Genomic DNA, 21,694 nt, shown 5'->3' with positions numbered 1-21,694 from the left:
AGTGGACCTGCAATGTAATAACTAAAATTTACAATCAAGGTTCTTCAACATCAATGTTGCTGACTGATACAAGGCTTTCCACGTAATTAAAAATCTTACTGATATAGCCGCAGCTGATAGAAAACTTCTCAAACTCATCAGTAGCAATATTAAGCAGATAAAATTTATTTGTTTCAACATCATTCTCAATCTGATATAGAGGATGGAACACAATTTCATTCCTCCAAATAGTCATTGGATTTAACTCGCGAGGCAGAGAACAGTGTTTGCTAGCATGTATTCTAGTCCAATTCCATGTCTTCCCTGACACACATGTATCCTCCTCCATCACCCACAAACGAATGAAATGAGATTTATCCTTTCCAACAGAGTCAGCAATCACACCAATTTTGTTCTCATACACAGTAAGCCTTCTGATATAAGCACAACCTAAATCAGGCATTGGTATCAATGTGAACACTTCATTTGTCAGGTCAAATGATACTACCTGATCATTAAAATCATCCTTTCTACCAACAAAAAACATAACCCCATTAACAGTTACATTACGCAGGTTACCAAAACCTACACCCTCTAGATTTCCAAATCCTACCTTCTTCCATGACCCAGAGTTTAATGAATACACCTCCACTGAATTAACCACAAAATGAAGCTCACAAACAGTAATTCTCATTATCTTGTAATCATTATCAATCGGACTGAACCCAAATACTAAAAGGTAAAGACCGTCATAATCATTAATATTTCTGGGCACCTTCTTGACCTCTCTAATTGCTGGATTCCATAATAAAAGGGAAACTGAAGGAGGAGGTAAACCATTTTTCTTTAGCCACAAGGGAAAAGATGTACCACGCTCAACTATTCTAGCAAGAACCAAGCCATTGCAGGAACCCACGACCACAAGTCCATTATCCAACGACGAATCAATCAAAGGTGGTTCTTGAATATCAAGGACTCGCTTTTCGCAACCCAGTACAGCGACGTGTATATCACGAAGACTATTCCTGGGACGGTCAGGTTGGAGGAGAAGGGAAGGGTTTTGATGGTTGGAGTGGTGGAGGTGGTCTTGGATGAAAAACGGAGTCTTGATAAGATTTTTCCAATCTTTGGACACGCATTGAAATCGGATTAGGGATTTTACCGGAAGTCTTTTGAGAATGTTAATGATGATATCGTCGGGAAGAAAGGGGTTGTCGTCTTCCATTACTAGCTGCTTGCTTGCCATTGGAGAAGAAATCACAGAAGAGAGCGTTCGTTCAGATAAGGACTTCGATTGAAACATGAAAGAGAAGGTGTCTCTTGGGATGGGTAAGGGGTTGTTTGGATTAAAAATTTTAAAATTGAGGTTAGAATTAACTGAGGTTAGCAAATTGAGATTGAAAGAAATGTCTGTAACTTTAACGTGATTTATGTTTGGATATCTTTTTTTAAAAGTCAGTTAAATGAACTAAAATTTATTTGAATGATTTGATTTAAAAATCAGTTGAGATATATAATGATAAAAATAGACATCAATTTTTTTTGTATATATTTTTGTAACTAATATGATATTTTTAGGAAAGAATATTAAACTTATAATTAAATTTGTCAGAAAGGTAAAATTAAATTATACAATTTTATTCTTTAAAAGTTAGAATTAAAAAAATCTAAGATAAATGACATATTAAATTTTTTTAAATTTTATAAATGTGTTGCACTGATTTTAAAAAATAAATTACATTGCTACTAACTTAAAAAAATTATTGTTTATGATTAATTTTTTATTCCATTTAATTTAATTATAATTGATTTAATGATTCAATTTGTATAACCTCATATTTTTTTTTCTTTTTTTTTTTCCTGAAGCCTTGTGCAAATACTTTACGGTAAGATGAGAGATTAAGGAAGCCAAGAGATATCATGTAAGGACAAGAAAGAGAAAACCCACAAATAATGAATACCAACTTCACTTTCCCACGTTACGTTGCTTTAGAAGCTGCATTTTGTGACTTCAATTCTAACGCTCGTTTTTTTCTCAATGCTCTTTACAAATTTTATAGCCAAACAAGAATAAAATTTTTATAATGAGCTTTTGACACCTCAATTGAGGTTTTGGCCATCCAAACCTCAGTTACGTATTTATCCAAACACGCGCTAAGTACTTTTGGGAGAAAACGACATTTAAGGATCTTTCAAAAATATTAATTACAGTTAAAAACCGTGCAATTATAAATTTTAATGAAGAACTATAATTCTTAACTTGAATTAAAATTTTTCTGACCTATTTTTTGTGCATTCATATTTTATACTTTAAACATTCATCTACCACATTTTTAATGTAAATGCTCATAACTAGTATTTTTAGTGCTCGATTTTTTTTTTCAATTTTTCAATACTAATTTATATGTTTTCAATACTGGAAACACTTACATTTATTTATTTAATATTGAAACCATGAAATATGTGTACTGGAAACATTTAAAATTCTAAAAAAAAATTAAGTACTGAAAATTAAATGAGTACTAAGAAAGTAAAAGACGAGTATTAAAAATGGGAGAAATGAGTGCCCAAAAAATTACATAAAAAATATTGTAATTCTAGTCAAGGATCATGATATTTTTTTTCGGTCAAAATCTATAATTCTTTTTTGAAATTTTTTTAATTATAAATAATGTTTTAGAGATCCTTAATTTTGTGGCTTTGGATTTTTTGTGTCTGTTTTGTGCAAGTCGTATCATTGACAAAAATAAAACCATATATTGGGTTAGGAAAACATGAAATAATTTTCAATTTTACTTTTAATTTTAATAATATTTTGAAATTTGAGAACTATCACCGCCTTGCACAAATAAGCAATAGCAAAGCTTTCATCTCATGTTCTCATTGACTACATTTTTATAATAATATTTATATCATTAATTAATACAGAAGGCATCATTGAGAAATTGAAATATTGAAATATTGTAGAGGATGCTTTTGCAAGATAATGCTTTACACATTGGTCAGATTCATATTTATATTACTAGATTCTAGTTGGGTCTTTCCTTTTTTTGAATGAAAAATGCAATTGTCTTCGCGTAGAAGATATAATAGTAATTTACTAGATACTTTGCCAACTTGAACGAATGAAGAAACAGAAGAAAAGATACTCATCATGGTCTTATATATAAGGAACTTCTAAACATCTTATCATAACTTAAAAAAAAAAAAAGAAAAAATATCAATCAAGTACTGCTAGAAAAAAATTTATATTAATTAAAAATTACTTATTGTCAAAACTCGAATGAATATTTGTTAATTGAGGTTAGTCTTTTATCAACAATTATTCATTTAAAATTTAACAACTTATTTCAAATTAATAACAATCCATTCAGACATTCTATTCGAATTTGACAACTAATCCTTAACTGATGCTTCCTCCATTTAAAATATAACACATTTTTTGAGGAGTTGTATGTTAAAAATGTGAGGCATTTTTAATCTTTCGAGATGTATTCATTACTTTTTTTTCAAAAATATCGCTATTGATAATAACTTTATATTTATTATTTAATAAGAATAAATATAAAAAAATAATGCTAATTTAAAAGTAGGTAACTATTTTATTAAAAGATGAGATTCGATTAAAAATGCCTTACATTTTTTAATGGATAGAATATAAATTTTTTCTAATAGTCCTCCATCACTATTTTTCCCAAAAAGAAATTGTACTTAAATTATTGATTGTATTTTATATTAAAAAATAATTTATTTGACGAAACATAATAAACATTTAAGTGCTTTTTCGTATAATTTTTACTTGTTAAATAACCTGAAGAGTTATAGTGATTAGGGAGAGAAAAATGTGAAGTGAACATTTCCCAAGACCCAAACCTTGAAGGATCTTGCAAACTTTCGTCACTTGAATCTTCGAGTCTCAATTTTTTGATTAAGTGTTGAAAACATAAGCTCCTTATAATGTAACAAACTTTAAAAGATAGAATCAAAGAGCTTATTAGTTATTATGAAAAATTGGATTATGACATTTGAAAACATTGAGATTAATATATGTGTCGACTGGTACACCACTTGAGTGGAGGAACCGCTAGTCAAAGATCTGACTTCTGTTTCTTTCAATGTGGGTATTCAACTACTAAAATTTGGTTGGGACAACTTATTAGACAATAAAGAAAATATTTTCAAAAATATTTTATAAAATATTAAATCTAAATGGCTCAAATTTTAATCAAATGGTTGATATGAGAAGGGGAGTAAAAGAGTAGAGAGAATCAACTTCATCAAATTACCATTGAATAAAATTGATTTAAATAATTGATCTTGAATATAATTAATTATATTTTATAATAATTGATTTATAAAATTGATTTTGAGTATAATTGAAATCCATAATTGAAAATTAGGTCAAATTATAGTTCTATGAAAAATATATAAAAAACACTAATGTTATATGTCAAAATTAATTATGAATCTAAAATCATGAATTATTAAAAAATAAATAAATCAAAACATTCCTACTATATCCCAAAATCAATCATGAACCCAAAATTATAATTTTCTTAAAAATATTCAAACAAAACAGCCCTCCTATACATGTCAAAATCAAATATAAACAAAAAATCATGATGATCTCGAATTGATTATAGAAAGCATCCAAACTTGCATGGTCAGAATGGAAATTGAATTCAACACATTTATGCCAAAAAAAAAAAGGCACCATATTTTCATCCAGCAACATCCGCTTTTCAAAATTTCCTCTTCACAGCCCCTAAGTTAATGGATTTCAATCTAATTCTTCATCCAAACACGTTCCAAAAGTTCTTTTCTAAGCATGATTGGAAGCAGGAGATAATAGAGACTTCATATTGTGAACCTCAAAAAGCACCAAGCAAAATAACACAAGTTACTTCTACAAGTATGAGATTTGAAATGAAAGACAAGAAACTGAACATCTGCTATTGTGGATTCAACATTCATAAAAGACAAGAAACAAAAAAACTTCTAGGGGAAAAAAATATCAAACAGCAACTACGAAGAAAACTAACAAGGTCAGATAGAGTAACTGAGTAAGTGACATCTGGTAGTTGAATACCCACATTCATCATTCCACATAATTTCACCAAAAGGACTCAACAACTACATATAAATAATAATGCCCTTATGATCTAAACTATTAATGATTCATTTCCACCAGAAATGTTTAGAGAAAGTAGACCTGCAATGTAATAATTAAAATCTACACTCAAGGTTCTTCAACGTCCATGTTGCCGACGGATACAAGGCTTTCCACGTAATTAAAAATCCTATAGATAGGGCCACATCTGATAGGAAACCTCTCAAACTCATCAGCAGAAAGATTAAGCAGACTTAATTTATTTGTTTCAACATCATTCTCAACCTGATATAAAGGATGGAACACAATTTCATTCCTCCAAATAGTCACTGCATTTAAAATGCAAGGCCAAGGACAGTGGCTGCTAGTATATTTTCTAGTCCAATTCCATGTGTTCCCTGACACACATGTATGCTCCTCCATCAGCCACAAATGAATCAAATAAGGTTTATCCTTTTCAACATTATCAGCAATCATAGCAAGTTTGTTCTCATACACCAGAAGCCTTTAGTTATAACAAGCATGATCTAAATCAGGCATTGGTATCAAAGTACACACTTGATTTGTTATGTCAAATGACACTACCTGATCATAAACATAATCCCTTTTACCAAAACAAAACATAACCCCATTGACAGTTACATTACTCAGACTACTAATACTTTACACCCTCTAGATTTCCAAATTCTACTTGCTTCCATGACCCAGAGATTAATGAATACACTTCCACTGGATTAACCACGGAATGAAACTCACAAATATTAATTATCATTATCTTGTAATCATTATCAGTTGGACTGAACCCAAATCCTAAAAGGTAATCACCCTCAAAATCATTAATATTTCTGGGCACCTTCTTCATCTCTCTAATTGCTGGATTCCATAATAAAAGGGACAGGGAAGGGGGAGATAAACAATTTCTCATTAAATTTTTTAGTACTCTTTTATATTTTGGTGATAATCTAATCATCCACCATATTTCAATAAAATAACTTCAAAATATATAAATAATAAAAGCTATCATAAAATGTGATAATTTTTTTTTCTAGTTTTTAGAGACATTGTTGTCAATTAATTTTAAAATAAAATGACTACTCCCTATGTTTAAAAGTGTAAGGCATTTTTAAAGGAGTTGGATGTTCAAAAATATAAAACATTTTTAGTCTTTTGATATGTAATTATTGACTTTTTTAAAAAAGTGCCCCTATTGATAATGACTTTATATTTATTGTAAGGTGTTTAATAATGATAAATATAAAAAAATAGGATTAGTTGAAAAGTAAATAACTATTTTTTTTGGGGGATAATATTCGATTAAAAATACTTTACATTTTTCAACGGAGGGAGTATTTTATCCTTTTTGAATTTTTTGAAATTGTGCAAGTCATAATTGTTCTTCTCCTACAAAGTATTCGTAGGAAAATAATAGTAAAATCTCCCAAATAACATCAGTGATAATTTGATCTCTTGAAATGTCATAATCTCATTAAGTTTATATTATTCTTATGATTTTTTAAATAAAATTTATTATTTCTTAAATAAAAGTTATGATTGAAATTTGTTATTTTGAAAACTTTTTTCGATAATAAAAATTACACTTAAAAAATTATAATTTTTATTCAATTTTTGAGATTCACTGAACAAAAGTTCTTATTCCTTGAATAAAAATTGTGATTGAAATTTATTATTTTGAAAAACTTATTTTTCAATAGCATATATTATACTTGATAAATTATGATTTCTTATTCAACTTTTGTTATTCATAAAATAAAAGTTATTATTTTTTAAATAAAAATTGTCATCCGGGCTTGTTATTTCCAATAAAAATAAAATGATCTCATACAGAAATTTCTATGAACTTCAATAAAATTATATCATTTTAATATATTAAATTATTATTTATATAATTTAGGAAAATTTTATTATCATTTTTCCTATTAAAAATATCTAATTTAACTCCTAAAAAAATAAAACAATGAGTACTGATAATTGAATATGAGAACTAAAAATATGAAAGACGAATGCTAAAATTACGGAAAATGAATGCTGAAAAAGTTTGAATAAAATATTTTTAATTAAAGTTAACTAAAGGATGATGATTTTTTGTTGTCGTTTTTTTTTTGGGTAAAAGATCATCATTCTTTTTTGAAATTTCAAAATTTTAGGTTCCATAAATATAAATAATGTTCTTAGAAAAATGATTATTCGCATCCCAAAGCTTGCTTTCCAAGTTCAATAATTATATATTTCTAACATATTTCCACAAAATCGTTCTAATTCCAATGTACTAAAGTATAAAATGAATATCTATCCACAAATAATAACTAGAAAAATTAGTGAATGGATATGTTAAAAAAATCACAAAGAAATTGTCACAAGTGCCCCTTTTTAACCAAACGAGCCTTTTTTTTTTTTTAATACCAACACAAACAAACTAACTAAACAAGTCTATGTTGCAAAGGCTCACAGCCATGGCAACTCCACATCACCTTAAAGAGGCAAACAACAGCTATAAATAATTTATTCATAAAATGAAGCCAAAACAAGGAACTTTTATGCACTCATCTGGCTAAAAATATCATTGTATAATGGCGGCTACAAACCATACCAATTCTATGAGCTCCCAGACTACCAAACTAGTATCCAAACAGAAAAACATTACCAGTCACCAAGCGGAAATGAAAAGGCACAAAAAGCGACTAACTGATGCTCAATGCTGCTCTTCTCTTTTTCATTTTTATTTTTGTCACATCGTAAAATTATTGCACCCAACACTGAAATTGAACAGTTCAAGAACCACCTTTCACATCTAAAGGCTTATAGTTAAGAACTGTCTTCAAGAAGTGGATAATCATTGTAACCGATAACAGGATCAGAAGTGTAAAAAGTCTCTCTACGGTACTTGTTGAGAGAAGCACCAAGCTCAAATCTCTTTGGCAGATCTGGATTCGCCAAGAACCACCGACCAAAGGCAACAAGATCCGCTCGGTTCTCTGCCACTGCATTGTTCCCATCTTCACGTTCATAGCCTCCAGCAACAATAAAAGTTCCGTTGAAGGCCTTTCTCATTGGCACAAGACTGTGAGGGCACTCAACTTTTCCCCATTGAGTCTTCATTCTTGGTTCCACCATGTGACAGTACAGAATACCGTATTTATTTAGGGAATTTATCATGTATAAGCCAAGTTCTTTAGGATTGGAATCTCCACATTCATTATAATCTGCAAAAGGTGATAATCTAACTCCAACTCTCTCTGCCCCTATCTCATCAGCAACAGCTTTAACAACTTCCAAAGGAAAGCGGCACCGGTTCTCCAGTGTTCCACCATATTCATCTGTTCGATCATTGACCTGATCTTTCATAAATTGGTCAAGAAGGTAACCATGGGCACCATGAATCTCAACCCCATCAAAACCTACAACAAATAATTATTATCATTCCAAACTTGTTGCATTCAGTTACAATGCCATGCATATACAGATGGAAATACAATGCCAGTACCCCCATAAGTGCGTCATATCATTTGCAAATAATAAACATAATGCCTATGAGATCATTAATATCCATCTATACTTGTAAAAATCTCAATTCGGTACTGGTTGGTTCAGAAATAGGCTATATTGTAATTAATACAAATTCTAATCGTATGCTAACGAAGATGTCATTTATTTACTTGGTACCATTAACTTCCACTGAGATTTTGCATCTAATTCAACAAATTCTTGGACTTGAAATTCAATCTTGGATGATGGGACAGTGGGACAAAATTGAACATGTTAAAAAGGGGAAAAGAAAGGAAAGCATCATTGCCTCTACAGCCAGCTTTTAGCTTCAATAGATATTGAATCATTGATAAAACAAGAAAGAACAAAATTGCATTAAGACCTGTTAATTATAATCTGAATCAATGTACTAAAGAAGAAACAGTATAATTATATCCTGCCATTCAAAGCATTACTTATATAGATTATGGTTGAAGTAGTTTGATTTATTACAACATCTATAGTTATCGAAGGTACCAGCTTCCACAGCATTCCTAGCAGCGAGTCTGAATTCATTGATAATTTGGGGAATTTCATCAGCGCTCAACCTCCTTGGTGGTGTATATTGTTCAACATCAATGCTATCACTTTGAATTTGTGGGGTCAGTCCCTTGTCTGTACAAGATATTGGGGCTTGCCCGTTTGGCTGCAAACCTGTTGAAAACAATGTAACCATCAATACATTAAAAGTGTGTACGTGTGTGTATCCAAAGAAATATAAGATATCATAAGAACACAAATACTACAGCAGAATGTAGGTGGGACTCTGTAGGTGTTCAATAGCCAATATATATATATATATATATATTCAATTTTGGGGGGTTATATATTGAAAAAAAAGACAGATTCAATATAGTTTGTCACATATTAAATAAAATACATTAGATTTAGAGAGCCTCCTTTATTTCTCACTCGTGAACCATTCATAATGCATGTATAAACAACCATGCTTTGATAAAGGAAGCAATGTAATAAGGTGAAGAAGATAAAGGCCAAAGAAGAGGGAGAATTTGTGAAAAAGAACTTGAAGCATAGAAAGAGTAACTAAAATTCTCAATAGATTTATTCAATAGGCAAAACATGAATACAACAAGTAGTCCCCTATGGCTTATTTATAGAGCCCTATTCCTAATCCTTTTATGTAATCCAAAAATAAACTAAATCATAATTAAAGATAAAATAAAAGATAAATATTAGTAAATCCTAATCAAACCAAAATATCTTAGCAAATCATTGACTCTATATTCTCTATACCCATACGCCTTGAGATTTCCATCAATTCCCTCTAATTGAAAGAACTATCTTTCAAAGAGATAAAGAGCTGATAGGACTCAAGCAAGGTGGGATCTAAGCGTTGAAGCTTGCCTTCTATAATCCAAGTGGCAACTCCTACAGATCTGAGTACATCAATTTCTTCAAAGAGTGGTGTGATAGATGGCAATGGCAAAACTAGTCCATGACAGTCTTATTGCCCAATTCAATTTGTCCATTAGTCTAAGGGTGAAAGACAAAGGAAAGCTTTGGCTGGGTACCAAAACGATTCTGAAGGGTTTTTCCAAAAGTAGCCAATGAACTCTACATCTCTATCAGATAAATAGTAGCAAGTAACAGACCTATGCAAATGCATGGCCTCTCAAAAAAATAACTTAGCCAAGTAAGAGACATCTAGAGTCTTGCTACGAAGGATAAAGTGAGTTGTCTTAGAAAATCTAAAGATAGCAACCAAAATGGACTCATCTCCTCGTGCTGTTTATGGTAAGCCTAACACAAAGACCACATTAAGGCCTTGCTAGGGTGCCTTACGAATAGGCAAATAAGTGTAACATCCTATATTTTACATCTTTGCCTTAGATAATTGAGTATTGACAGGTCTGACATAGGAATAAAATCCTAGCAATATCACACTTCAGGAAGGCCCTAAAGTATTGACAGCTATGCTCTTATTTGTTCCAAAATGTTTGGCTACACCCTCAGCACATAATTCCCAAATAAGAATATCCCTCATGGATGATCACGGAAAGCACAACTTAGAAGCACACAATAGATAACCATCTCTAACCAAGAAGTCAACGTGGACATGACATTTCCATCACTAACTTCTTGAATCTTGATAGACGACTCCAAAGTCCAAAGTCAAAGCATGTTCATTATTCATTCTCTAGTCTTTCAAATCCAATGATGCTAATTGTCATGGAGTTCCATATATCAAGCGTTCAACTCAAAGCACCAATGACCTTATTCTTTACTCCTGAATGATGCTTGACAGTAAAAGCAAATTCATGAATGAACTCTACCCACCTGGCATGCTTAGGGTTCAAATGCCTCTGAAAATTGAGAAGGCCTTCATGATCCAAATACAAAAATGTTGGAGCTAAATCACAATATAGGCAGCAGTGCAATGCAATATGTCCTCTACGTTGGCATTGGAAACACTATGATGGGGCCGCTAAGGTTGTTGCCGGAACCTTAATTATTTTGTATTCAATAGACAAAAGGTGTATATAATGAATAATCCTAGGGTTCATTTCATATTTATAATAAATTTTTATTAATTAATATTTAAAATCCACTTAAACTTTCTCTTCAAAACAATTTTGCCATGTGATATGAGCCAGCACTTACCCATTGTGGGACTTTGATATCTTACCACACTTACTTTCCAAACTATCCTAACACAAACAAGTTTGCCAATGAGGATAATATCTTAATCATCATTCAGGTTTTTTCTTGATAACCCACTTCATGCAGAAATGACCGATTCATTATTTTGTATTCAGCAAGCTGATGAACCCCATAGCTTTAAACAAAGGTAGTAGAGAGGAAGACAGCAGAAGGTATACAATAAACATTTCAAAAGAATGCAGTACTCAACTTCACATACAGCATGGTTCTAGGCCATTCAAAGCGATAATATACTGAAACATGTTAAATCTCTTTAGCCCACTCATTTGAAAAGACAGATGATTTTCTAGCTATTATTGTCAAACCAGAAGATAAAATTGGCCATAGAATACCTGAATTTGAAACCCTTCCAGTGTGCCAAATCTGACAGAAAAATATGCCACCTTTGGCATGGACTGCATCCACAATGGGCTTCCATGCTTCTATTTGCTCTTTTGTCCATATGCCTGGTACATCAGCATACCTTGACATTGAACAAGACAACAACCAAAAGATGAATATATAAATAAATCAAATTGAAACAATCAGTGTGGAGCTCCTAACAAATTGAGATGAAATTAACGTAAATAAGTATGTAGAATACGAAGTACCCTATAGCAGTGGGGGAGATACAAGTAGCTTCAGATATCAATAAACCCCCCTTGGTAGTTCGCTGAGAGTAATGTAAGATAGCGTGAGGCTGAGGAACATAATTGTAAGATCTCTGTCGAGTCAGTGGGGCCAAAACAACTCTGCACAGCAAAAGTAAACCAAATTTTGATAAAGAAATAACAAAGTAGTTAACTGATACTTGAAGTAATCAGTATTATACTTAATGGTTGGCAAGAAATTTCCCCATTCTCGTTCACAAATCGTAGATGCAAGAGACTTTTCAAAGAACAAAAGTGATGAGGATGTAAGGACCCAAGAAATTAAAATGACAAAGATGACTTGTTACCAAAGAAATATCAAAATAGCTATCATATTTCATTCAAAGTTGTAGAACAAATTCAAAAAATTTTATATTTCCAAGTATGATATACATCATGATTTATGCACAGAAGAAAACCTGCAAGACAAACGAAAAGGAAAATGAAGAAATTCGAGGGAGTAGCAGTACATACCTGTGGGATAGATTGAAATTTCCCAACTTGTGAGGGGTAAGGAGAGGAAGGACGGGAGCTTCGGAAGCCATTTCTGCCCAAAGACAAGAATCGATTTGGTATAAATAGAACTGAAGGTGAAATGAAAAGATCGAATAGACGACGACTCCATGGTACGGAGTTTGTGGGATGATGTGATGACGTGAGGGAGTGCGTTAGCAGATGGCAGATGAGTTGTTGAGGACAGTGGCGCGACGGCGAGGGCCTTTGTTTAGTAGACAAGCCACAAGTCAATGCCGTAGGACGGAAAAGAGAACATAAACAAATCATCGTACATCGAATCAAAAGAAAAACCGCGTTTCTCATATCAAAACAACTACAGAGCCAACCGCGTCCAGTGTCATATATAGATTATAGACTACCTGGCGCCAGAAAAAAACAAACCGTGCTGTTGATTGTTTTCAGAGCATTTAAAAAAAAAAAAAAAAAACGTTGTCTTCGTTACCTAAGATATCCTCATAACTTCCAGGAATCTCAGCACCATTTATCTTAAAATAGTAGTTATCATTTGTTACCCTTACTCGTTAAAAAACTAAAAAAAATATATAATAAATTTTTTTTGTAATATATAGATGATAAGTTGGTCTTTTAAAATGTCAAAAATTTTTTAAATTTTTTTAAAACTTTTCTATCATTAATGAATTTATATAAATTATTAAATTATCCTTGTTGAAAATAAATAATTTACAACTTTTATTTTTATATTTACAACTTTGCTTCTTAAATTTATAACAATACAACAGCAAATCACAATTTTATATGTTAAATTTTTTATTTGCTCTTACATTATTGTGAAAAGTTATGAATATAAAAACGAAAGTTGTGAATTATTTATTTTCAATAAGGATAATTTAATAATTTATAACAATTTAATAATTTATATAAATGTATTAATGACAAAAAAATCTTTAAGAATTTCAAAAAATTTTGGCATTTTGAAGAATCAAATTGTCATTTATATATTTCAAAAAGATTTTATTATTATTTTTTCAAAAAATTATTTAAAAATATATTTTTATTATCTATTAAAAATAATAAAATTAAAAATTGTTCTAAAAAACTAAATTTTTGTAATACTAGTATTTTGTTATTTTTTTATTTTACATGATTAGAGAAAAGGCCAAAAAAAAAAAAACACACACACACACACATATAGCGTATTCATGGAAGACATTTGCGTTAAAATAATTATTTCACTCTGTGTCAACACTTTAGAATTTTGATATATTTTTCAGAACATATCTAAAGTGAATCGAATAACCATAAGCCATTTAAAAGTGTTCACATAATAGGTTGAGATAGAATTGAAACACTCCTATCCCACATCCCATCTCAAAAAAAGATCAAGATTAAATTTTTGTCTTATCTCCCATCCCATCTTGAAAGTTATCCCGTTCAGTTAAGAATTAAGATAGGACCGAGATGAGTTCAGGACTTCCCATAATCTCAATAAATCGGACAATTTTAAAAAAAAATTTGGATAATAACATTCATTAAAATTTTAAAACATATAATTTATTAAGTTTAAAATCAAAACAATACAAGTACATAAATCACAATAATTTAAAATCAGTTATTGAATTACATTAATCACAACTAAACATTATGATAGCAATTACAAGCGATCATAATGTACATCAAATCATTGTTCTTTCACTTTAGTTGAGATATGCTAAACTAATTATTTTTAAAAAAATAAAAAAATATAATATAAATAAAAGTTATTAAATTGATGGATATAAAAATAAAATCATATTAATATAATTAATATATTATAAAGAAAGATATCGCCTTATTTACTCTATGTTATTAAAATTATTAATATAAAAAACTTTAGTTTTATATAAGGATTATAAGTATTGAAATTATAATTAATATAATTAATATAAGTATAAATTATATTAATATAATTAATATATTTAATGTATATTTTTAAAATAAAATAATATATATAATATTTAAGATAGGATAGGATATCTCAGTGATAATTTTGTATCTCATTCTGTCCTGAATTCTTTTCTTATTCCATCCCATAAAATTCTATTATGATTATTTTTGGATTAAAGCAAGATTCGTTTGAATATGATTTGGATGATAACAGACTAATCAAAATAAGTATAAGCTCTAAAAGCCATCAACCGGATGATGACGTGAGAGCGCGCGTTCGCAGAGGGCAAATGAGCGCAGTGAACTGACTACAGTGGATCGATGGCGAGCGCCATATAATTAATAATAAAATAAAACTATTTTTTAAAAAGCACAAATAATAATAAAAGTTTGATTAAAATATAATATTTGTTAAAAAATAATTATTTAACCCATATAATTTTAAATCAATTATAATTTAATTCTTGAACTTTGATTTATTATATTTATAGTTTTCACTCGATTGTTATTTAATTTTTAAATTTTGATTTGATGTAACTCAATTCTTATAGTTTTAATCATTGAAAATATTAGTCTCTATATTTTAAAAAATAAAATTATAAAAATTAAAATTATATTAAAATTTAGAATTAATATGTTAAATTACTAAAAGTTTTAATTTTTATAAAGATTAAAATTTTAAAATATTTTTAACCTTTGTAATTTTGTTTTTAAAATATAAAAATGAATATTTTAAATCATTAAAACTATAAGAATTGAATTGCAAGAGTCAAAGCTTAAAAATTGAGTTATAATCAATCAAAATTATAACGATTAAATTATAATGAGTCAAAATTTATTAATTAAATTATAACTAAATTACAACTATAAAGATTAGATGATTATTTTTTTTTAATATAATAAGATAGACTTCTCTTATACGTACACGCACATGTTTACCATTCTACCACTTACCATACTAAATCATATTTTCTTTGGTTTGAATCTGTCCTTTAGATATGATTTTTTGGATAATAATAACTGCTTGTAAATTCTCAAGGGCTTCTTAAAACAACTTATCCTAAATATAGAGTTTGACTTGTTGGAAAAATTTATCATAATTCACAGCATTTGGAAATTACAGAACTCACTCATTCATGACGGGCTTAAGCTTAACTTGAATAAAGCTATTCAAGATTTCCAACATGCATTCTACTTTCTCAAGAAAATACGTACTTGGAATGAAGCAAGCCCAAATGCGTTAGAAGTTTGGGGCAAGGAGTCTCTCTACTTCCTATCTCTCCACTTCTCTAAAACTGTGCAAAAAGGGAAAACAAAAAAAAACAAAAGAATAGAAAGCAGCTAGAAAGAAAGCATCCTCACCTTGCCGAGCCCGATTTCTTTTTTTCGACTCTTGTAACATTTTAAAAATTAACCTTCTATTTAATCAAACTAATTAATAATAATAATTAAGTAAATTATTATGATATGTGATTAGAAAGGCTAATGAAGGTTTTGAGTTATAGTTTCAACCATATACTTGGGTTTGGAGCAAGTACAAGTCACCTGAACCTTAAAAGGGGATAAAAACAAAGAAAAATGCCTTTATATCACAGCGTGTGCATCGGGTGCCACAATACAATAAGTTAAAAAATAAAAATGAACTCTCTCTGTGCCATATGTCACAACGCGTGTAATAAGTGTCACGGCTACGGCCAAAGTCTAACAGTAATAAGGTTGTGTTTTGACATGAAAAAGAGAGAGAAAACACAAGGTTGGAAGAGAGAGACAAAAGAAGCTTGGGAGCTCTATTAGGATTTGCTTTCTAGAGGATTTTGAAACTAGCAAATATAAGGTGAGTTTCCCAAGCCTTAATTTTCCTTCACCTTCCTCTTTTGACAATTTTGAAGGTTAAAGTTTGTTGTTAGATATAATTTTCGGATCATAAAAGTTATGAATTCAAACCTTTTAACTTAAATAAAATTAATTGAAGTTGTTTTAGTTATTTAAATCAATGTTCATGAGCTAAGCATGTTTTTGTTGGTTAGATGGCATTTTTAATCGAAGATGCAATTTAATAAGGTTGTTGTAGTTGATTGGGAAGTCATTAATGAGGGTCTAAGAGTTTAATAAAACTCAAGGAACTTAAAGTGAGTTAATAAACCCAATGGTTGAACTTAAATGCAAGAGATTAAGATTTTAGGTATTTATAGAATTGAAATTAAAAGTTAAATTTGTATTAAATGGTGTTGTTGATAGTAGTGGGCTTGATTAATTATAAATTAATTATCTTGTGCACCGTTTTAGCTCTAAGATAAGCTTGAAAACATTTATTTGATGAGTAAATATTTGACCACTTAAATGTTTGAACTGATAAAAAAAAAACTTATTCTTTTGAAAGGAAGTAAAATTGCTTATGGCCCTAATTTGAGAAAGTACAGTACCAAGAAAGAAAGTTTCCTCAGCAAAAATGTGACGGTTGCAAATTTCCCAGAGCTTCCAGTAAGTGATGCTAATTCCAACCTTTCATGATATGTCTAGTTTTGGGTGTGGGAGACACTAAGTTAGCCGGGAGATGATATCCTTACTATAGAAGTCATTGCACATATTAATTGGTAGGATTTTCTTCCTGATAGAGGCAACAAAGGTGCATTCCTTGAATGCATGGGTAATATTTTCCAATGGAGCAATGTAAAGACAACACCTTGGGTCATGAGTAAAACATCCGCAAACTCTTGCTGAGTTGGTAAGCAATTTTCCTTTCATCATTAACTTAATGAAGCATGGACCTAAGATTTTAATTTAGTCTACTGGTCAAAATTCTTTTTCAAAAAGGCCTTAGTTAAAGGTTTATCTCCGATGATTATGATTAATATTCACTTCCTCCCTAGCAAATTCAAGATGGTTTGCAGAACTTTTCTTCAAGTCAATCCTTTGCAAGCTAACACATGTTTACCATGCTTCAACTTTTATTTTTAACTTCAGCTTGATGTTGGTTTATTTTTATTTTTTTTAATCTTCTTTTTCCTACTTGTTTTTTTATATTTGCTGCTATTTGCCTTTAAATAAAAAATATTTTTATTTAAATATCTTGAGAAAAAAGTGTCATATCTATAACTCAAGTCATTTAATTTTTATCCTAAATTTTTTTCTTTATGTGCCATTAAATGTTGATGAAAAAAATATATTTAATAAATATAAAGTTAAAAAATTATTAAATTTTTAGATAGAGTAAATAAATTTTAAATTTTTTCTTAATTCTAGTAAAATCATTGCAAGTGACTTATAAGTAGAATATGAAGAAATATTTGTTTTAAATATTTTCACAACCATTTGAATTTTATGGTTTCTTAAATAAATAAGTTTAAATTAATGAGGTTATTAATTTCAGAATGCTAAAATTCATCAACCTAGTAAATTAAGTTATACATCTATCTATTAAATATATATTTTTGGATTACCTATTAAACATATATTTTAAATATTAAATATATATTCAAGTTAACTTAGTGCATGGAAAATAATTTTATAAAATAGTTTTAAAAAAGTGTCATCAACCTTATATTCTTTTGTAAAAAAACAAAACAAAACAAAACAAAAAAAAGCCAACCTATTGCTTTCACTGGAATAATCTATACGATCCAACTCAACTCCATCAAAATTACTGAGGCCCACCAACCAATGTGGTAAGCCTAATCTGCCACCTTTTAACTTATACACCCTTCAATTTAAAATACAGGACAAACAGCATGGATTGGTCATAATAAAAAGGATTATGGCCGCCCTTTAAGCATGAAACTTTGAATTCAAGTATGTTTAAATGCAAAAAAATTATGAGTAATATATAATGGTGGGGACAGAGCATGCCCTTTATCTTATATTACTTGAACCCAAAATAGTACAAAGTTATTTATAAAGGGAAAATAGAAGGGCACGAATAAGCACATCACTTTTGCCCAATGGCTTTTTGCTGCCATTTTGTAATGTTATTACACTCAACTGAAATTGGAATGTTCAAAATAGAAGAAACTAAAGAAGAGCAAGGACTGAAAATACCCATCTACAATTAGAGCCTTAAGAACTCACTTCAAGAAATGGATAATCAGTATATCCAACAACAGGATCAGAAGTGTAAAATGTTTCTCTGTGGTACTTGTTGAGAGAAGCATTAAGCTCAAACCTCTTTGGCAAATCTGGATTTGCCAAGAACCACCGACCATAGGCAACAAGATCTGCTCGGTTCTCTGCCACTGCATGATTGCCATCGCTGCGGTCAAAGCCTCCAGCAGCAATGAAAGAGCCATTGAAGGCCTTTCTCATTGGAACAAGACTGTCAGGGCACTCAATTTGTTCCAAAGGAGTCTTCATTCTTGGTTCTACCACATGACAGTACAGAATACCATATTTATTCAAGGAATTTACCATGTAAAGACCAAGTTCTCTAGGATTGGAATCCCCACATTCTGCATGATGTGCAAAAGGTGATAATCTGATCCCAACTCGCTCTGCCCCTATCTCATCAGTAACAGCTTTAACAACTTCCAAAGGAAAGCGACAGCGGTTCTCAAGTGATCCACCATATTTATCTATTCGATCATTGACTTGATCTTTCATAAATTGATCAAGAAGGTAACCATGGGCACCATGAATTTCAACCCCATCAAAACCTACAATTGCACCAGTATCATCATTTTAAGCTCGTTGCATTGAGTTACAATGTCAAGCATACCAGACAAAATACACTGCCAGTGCCACCATTAGTGTGTAACATTGTTTCTAAAGAATAAAAATATTGCTCAATACGTAGGCTTATATACAATTTAGGTCCCTCTAAATTTGCAATTCAAAAGTAGGCTATACTGTCCTCCAGCTTTTAAAATGACAAAATGTTTCCATTCTGCCCATTTATTCCTTAAAAAAGTAATACAAAATGTAACCGTGATCAAATTTAGATGTTATTTATTTACTTGGTACCATGATCTTGCAAACTGTCAGGTTTGACATTGCATCTAGGATACTGATGAAACAATGGCATAAAATGGGATCATTTTAAAAAATAGGAGAGCATCATTGTCAATACCAATGTTTAATTTAGAGGGACAAAATTGAACATTTAATGAAACTTGAAAGAACATAATTGTATTGAAGCCTCTTAATTATAGCCTGATCCAATGCATTAAAAAAAAGAAATAATATAATTATATCCTGCCATTCAAGGCATTGCTTATATTGATTATGGTTGAAGTCAATTGATTTTTCACAACATTTTTAGTTAGTTAAGTTACCAGCTTCCATAGCATTCCTTGCAGCAAGCCTAAAGTCATGGACGATTTGAGGAATTTCATCTGTCCTCAGCCTCCTTGGTGGTGTATATTGTGCAACGTCAATGCCATTACTTCGAATTTGTGGGGTCAGTCCCTTGTCTGTGCAAGATATTGGCGCTTGTCCATTTGGCTGAAAACCTGCTTAAAACAATGTTAGATTGGCATACACTAAACATATACACCAAATTCATTCTATTCCAAAGAAATTTGGAAGAGATAATGAGTACAGATACTACAACAGAATGGAGGTGGGACTGTATATGTGTTGAATAGACTAGTATCTTAACTTCAGTTCAGGGGTTATGATCTGAACAGACTATAAAATTCAAGGATTTAAATGTTGCTGCATATTACATAAAAGATTATAATTAGAGAGCCTCCCATATTTCTCACCTATGCATGTCACCCCTGAATCATTCAAAATGCTGGTGGAAAAAATGCAAATACAACAATGCTTCCATAGAAAAGATGTAGTTCAATTGATTTTGAGTAGTCATGCTTTGATAGAGGGAATGCCACTATAAAGGTTGTCACCGCAGTAAAAAAAAAAAAAAAAATTAAATAAAATGAAGAACTTTTTAATTTTATTTTTTATCTCTCGTTTTCTTTTTATTCATTTATTTTGCACAGGGGAGGAGGAGCAAACAGGTTCCCCAAGTTTGTCTTTGTCTATAGTCTTTGCACTGAATTGAGTCATCAAAAATCATGTATAGTGTCTGCAACAGTTCCTTCTTGAAGTTAAACCTGAACAAATAGTTTCCACTAGGAACTACCTTGCCACTAAGCATAATATACTTTGATCGTTTAGGTTTTTAATTGATGGACCAACTTTTGCGGCAATGATATTCAGGAACCAGATGAAATCCACATTAAAAGTCCAAAAATTTAAATAAGAAGGAGCAGAGAAGACGGCAGCATAAGCTCAAAATAATTCAAAAATCTACGGAAACATGTCAAATCTCTTGTTCACCCAAAAGAAAAGAAAGGATATTTTCTAGCTACTGTTCTCAGATAGAAGACAAACTTAGCCAAAAAAAAAAAAGAAAACATACCTGAATTTGAAACCCTTCCCACGTGCCAGATCTGACAAAAAAATATCCCACCTTTGGCATGAACAGCATCCACAATGGGTTTCCATGCTTGCACCTGTTCCTTTGTCCATATTCCAGGTGTATCAACATAGCTTCACATAGGACAGCAAACAAAAAAAAAATGAAACACATTTTGGGAAACATCCTAGCAAAATGAGACAAAGTTAACATAAGAAATAATAAAGTGCACAAATTACCCTTGAGCAGTGTCAGAAACACCAGTAGCTTCAGTTATCAGAAGACCCCCCTTGGTCGTTCGCTGAGAGTAATATAGGATAGCATGAGGCTGAGGAACATTGTTGTAAGATCTCTGTCTAGTCAATGGTGCCAGAACAACTCTGTACAGAAAAAGTAAACCAATTTTGAACAAAGAAATCACAAAATAGTCAACTGATACTGACACTAAAGTAACAGAAATAAACTCCATTGACCGCAATAAAAATTCCCTATTCTGCTACACCAATAGTAGATGCAAGTGACTTTTCGTAGCACACAAGCAAGGAGAACATAAGGACTAAATCAAAATAATCCAAATATAAATCCCATCTCCCGCAAATGCTGTAGAACAAACTTCAAAATTTGTGATTTTCAAGTTAGATACACATCATGAACTGGGATTTTTGAAAGCACCTCATCTACATGAAATTAGGGCAGAAAAATTTGATAGAGAAACCGACATAAACAACAGAAGAAGTTCAAGGGAGTGCGAGCACCTATGGGATAGATTGAATTTTCCCAACTTGTAGGGCGTAAGAAGAGGAATAGTCGGATCTTCAGAAGCCATTTTTGCACAACACAAGATTCTCAGTTGCTATAAATGAAAAGAATCACAGAGTAATTGCTATATATATAAACTGTAAGTCACTTACAAAGGTAGAATCAATGGAGGCTCCACAGCCTCCGAGAGAGAGAGCTAGTTGGATGATGACATCAGGCAGTGCGTTTGCAGAATGGGGA

The 21,694-nt window shown here is 30.8% G+C and overlaps 3 protein-coding genes across 3 annotated transcripts; all 3 read right to left on the bottom strand.

Annotated features, from left to right (window-relative positions):
- Nucleotides 1-34: 34 nt before the first annotated feature.
- Nucleotides 35-1,282, bottom strand: LOC129313923 (putative F-box protein At5g62660). The gene has a single exon (XM_054957313.1). It carries the CDS (start codon nt 1,280-1,282, stop codon nt 35-37), a length of 1,248 nt encoding a protein of 415 aa, XP_054813288.1.
- A 6,297-nt stretch (nt 1,283-7,579) lies between these two features.
- Nucleotides 7,580-12,576, bottom strand: LOC129313667 (12-oxophytodienoate reductase 1-like). The gene is made up of 5 exons (XM_054956966.1): nt 12,418-12,576; nt 11,905-12,045; nt 11,647-11,777; nt 9,110-9,286; nt 7,580-8,505 (listed from the first exon to the last, which is right to left on the bottom strand). Exons 1-5 carry the CDS (start codon nt 12,486-12,488, stop codon nt 7,913-7,915), a joined length of 1,113 nt encoding a protein of 370 aa, XP_054812941.1. The 5' UTR covers nt 12,489-12,576; the 3' UTR covers nt 7,580-7,912.
- A 5,584-nt stretch (nt 12,577-18,160) lies between these two features.
- Nucleotides 18,161-21,594, bottom strand: LOC129313321 (12-oxophytodienoate reductase 1-like). Its single transcript, XM_054956280.1, has 5 exons — nt 21,451-21,594; nt 20,935-21,075; nt 20,699-20,829; nt 19,608-19,784; nt 18,161-18,989 (listed from the first exon to the last, which is right to left on the bottom strand). The coding sequence occupies exons 1-5, from the start codon at nt 21,519-21,521 to the stop codon at nt 18,397-18,399; spliced, it is 1,113 nt and encodes a 370-aa protein (XP_054812255.1). The 5' UTR covers nt 21,522-21,594; the 3' UTR covers nt 18,161-18,396.
- Nucleotides 21,595-21,694: the final 100 nt, after the last annotated feature.

The sequence above is a fragment of the Prosopis cineraria genome, unplaced genomic scaffold (assembly GCF_029017545.1).
Source record: "Prosopis cineraria cultivar Desert tree isolate PC_DT_omini unplaced genomic scaffold, ASM2901754v1 PC6, whole genome shotgun sequence".
NCBI lineage: Eukaryota > Viridiplantae > Streptophyta > Magnoliopsida > Fabales > Fabaceae > Prosopis > Prosopis cineraria.
Note: the sequence above shows the minus strand (reverse complement) of the source record. Positions and strands in the feature narration are given on the sequence as shown.

Coding starts and splice junctions, on each gene's coding strand:
- LOC129313321 (XM_054956280.1), bottom strand. CDS start 21,521: ATGGCTTCTGAAGATCCGACTATTCCTCTTCTTACGCCCTACAAGTTG. Junction 21,076..21,450: donor AAATTCAATCTATCCCATAG/GTGCTCGCACTC, acceptor TTTTCTGTACAG/AGTTGTTCTGGCACCATTGA. Junction 20,830..20,934: donor GTTTCTGACACTGCTCAAGG/GTAATTTGTGCA, acceptor TCCTATGTGAAG/CTATGTTGATACACCTGGAA.
- LOC129313667 (XM_054956966.1), bottom strand. CDS start 12,488: ATGGCTTCCGAAGCTCCCGTCCTTCCTCTCCTTACCCCTCACAAGTTG. Junction 12,046..12,417: donor AATTTCAATCTATCCCACAG/GTATGTACTGCT, acceptor TTTGCTGTGCAG/AGTTGTTTTGGCCCCACTGA. Junction 9,287..11,646: donor TGGAAGGGTTTCAAATTCAG/GTATTCTATGGC, acceptor TGTTTTCAACAG/GTTTGCAGCCAAACGGGCAA.
- LOC129313923 (XM_054957313.1), bottom strand. CDS start 1,282: ATGTTTCAATCGAAGTCCTTATCTGAACGAACGCTCTCTTCTGTGATT.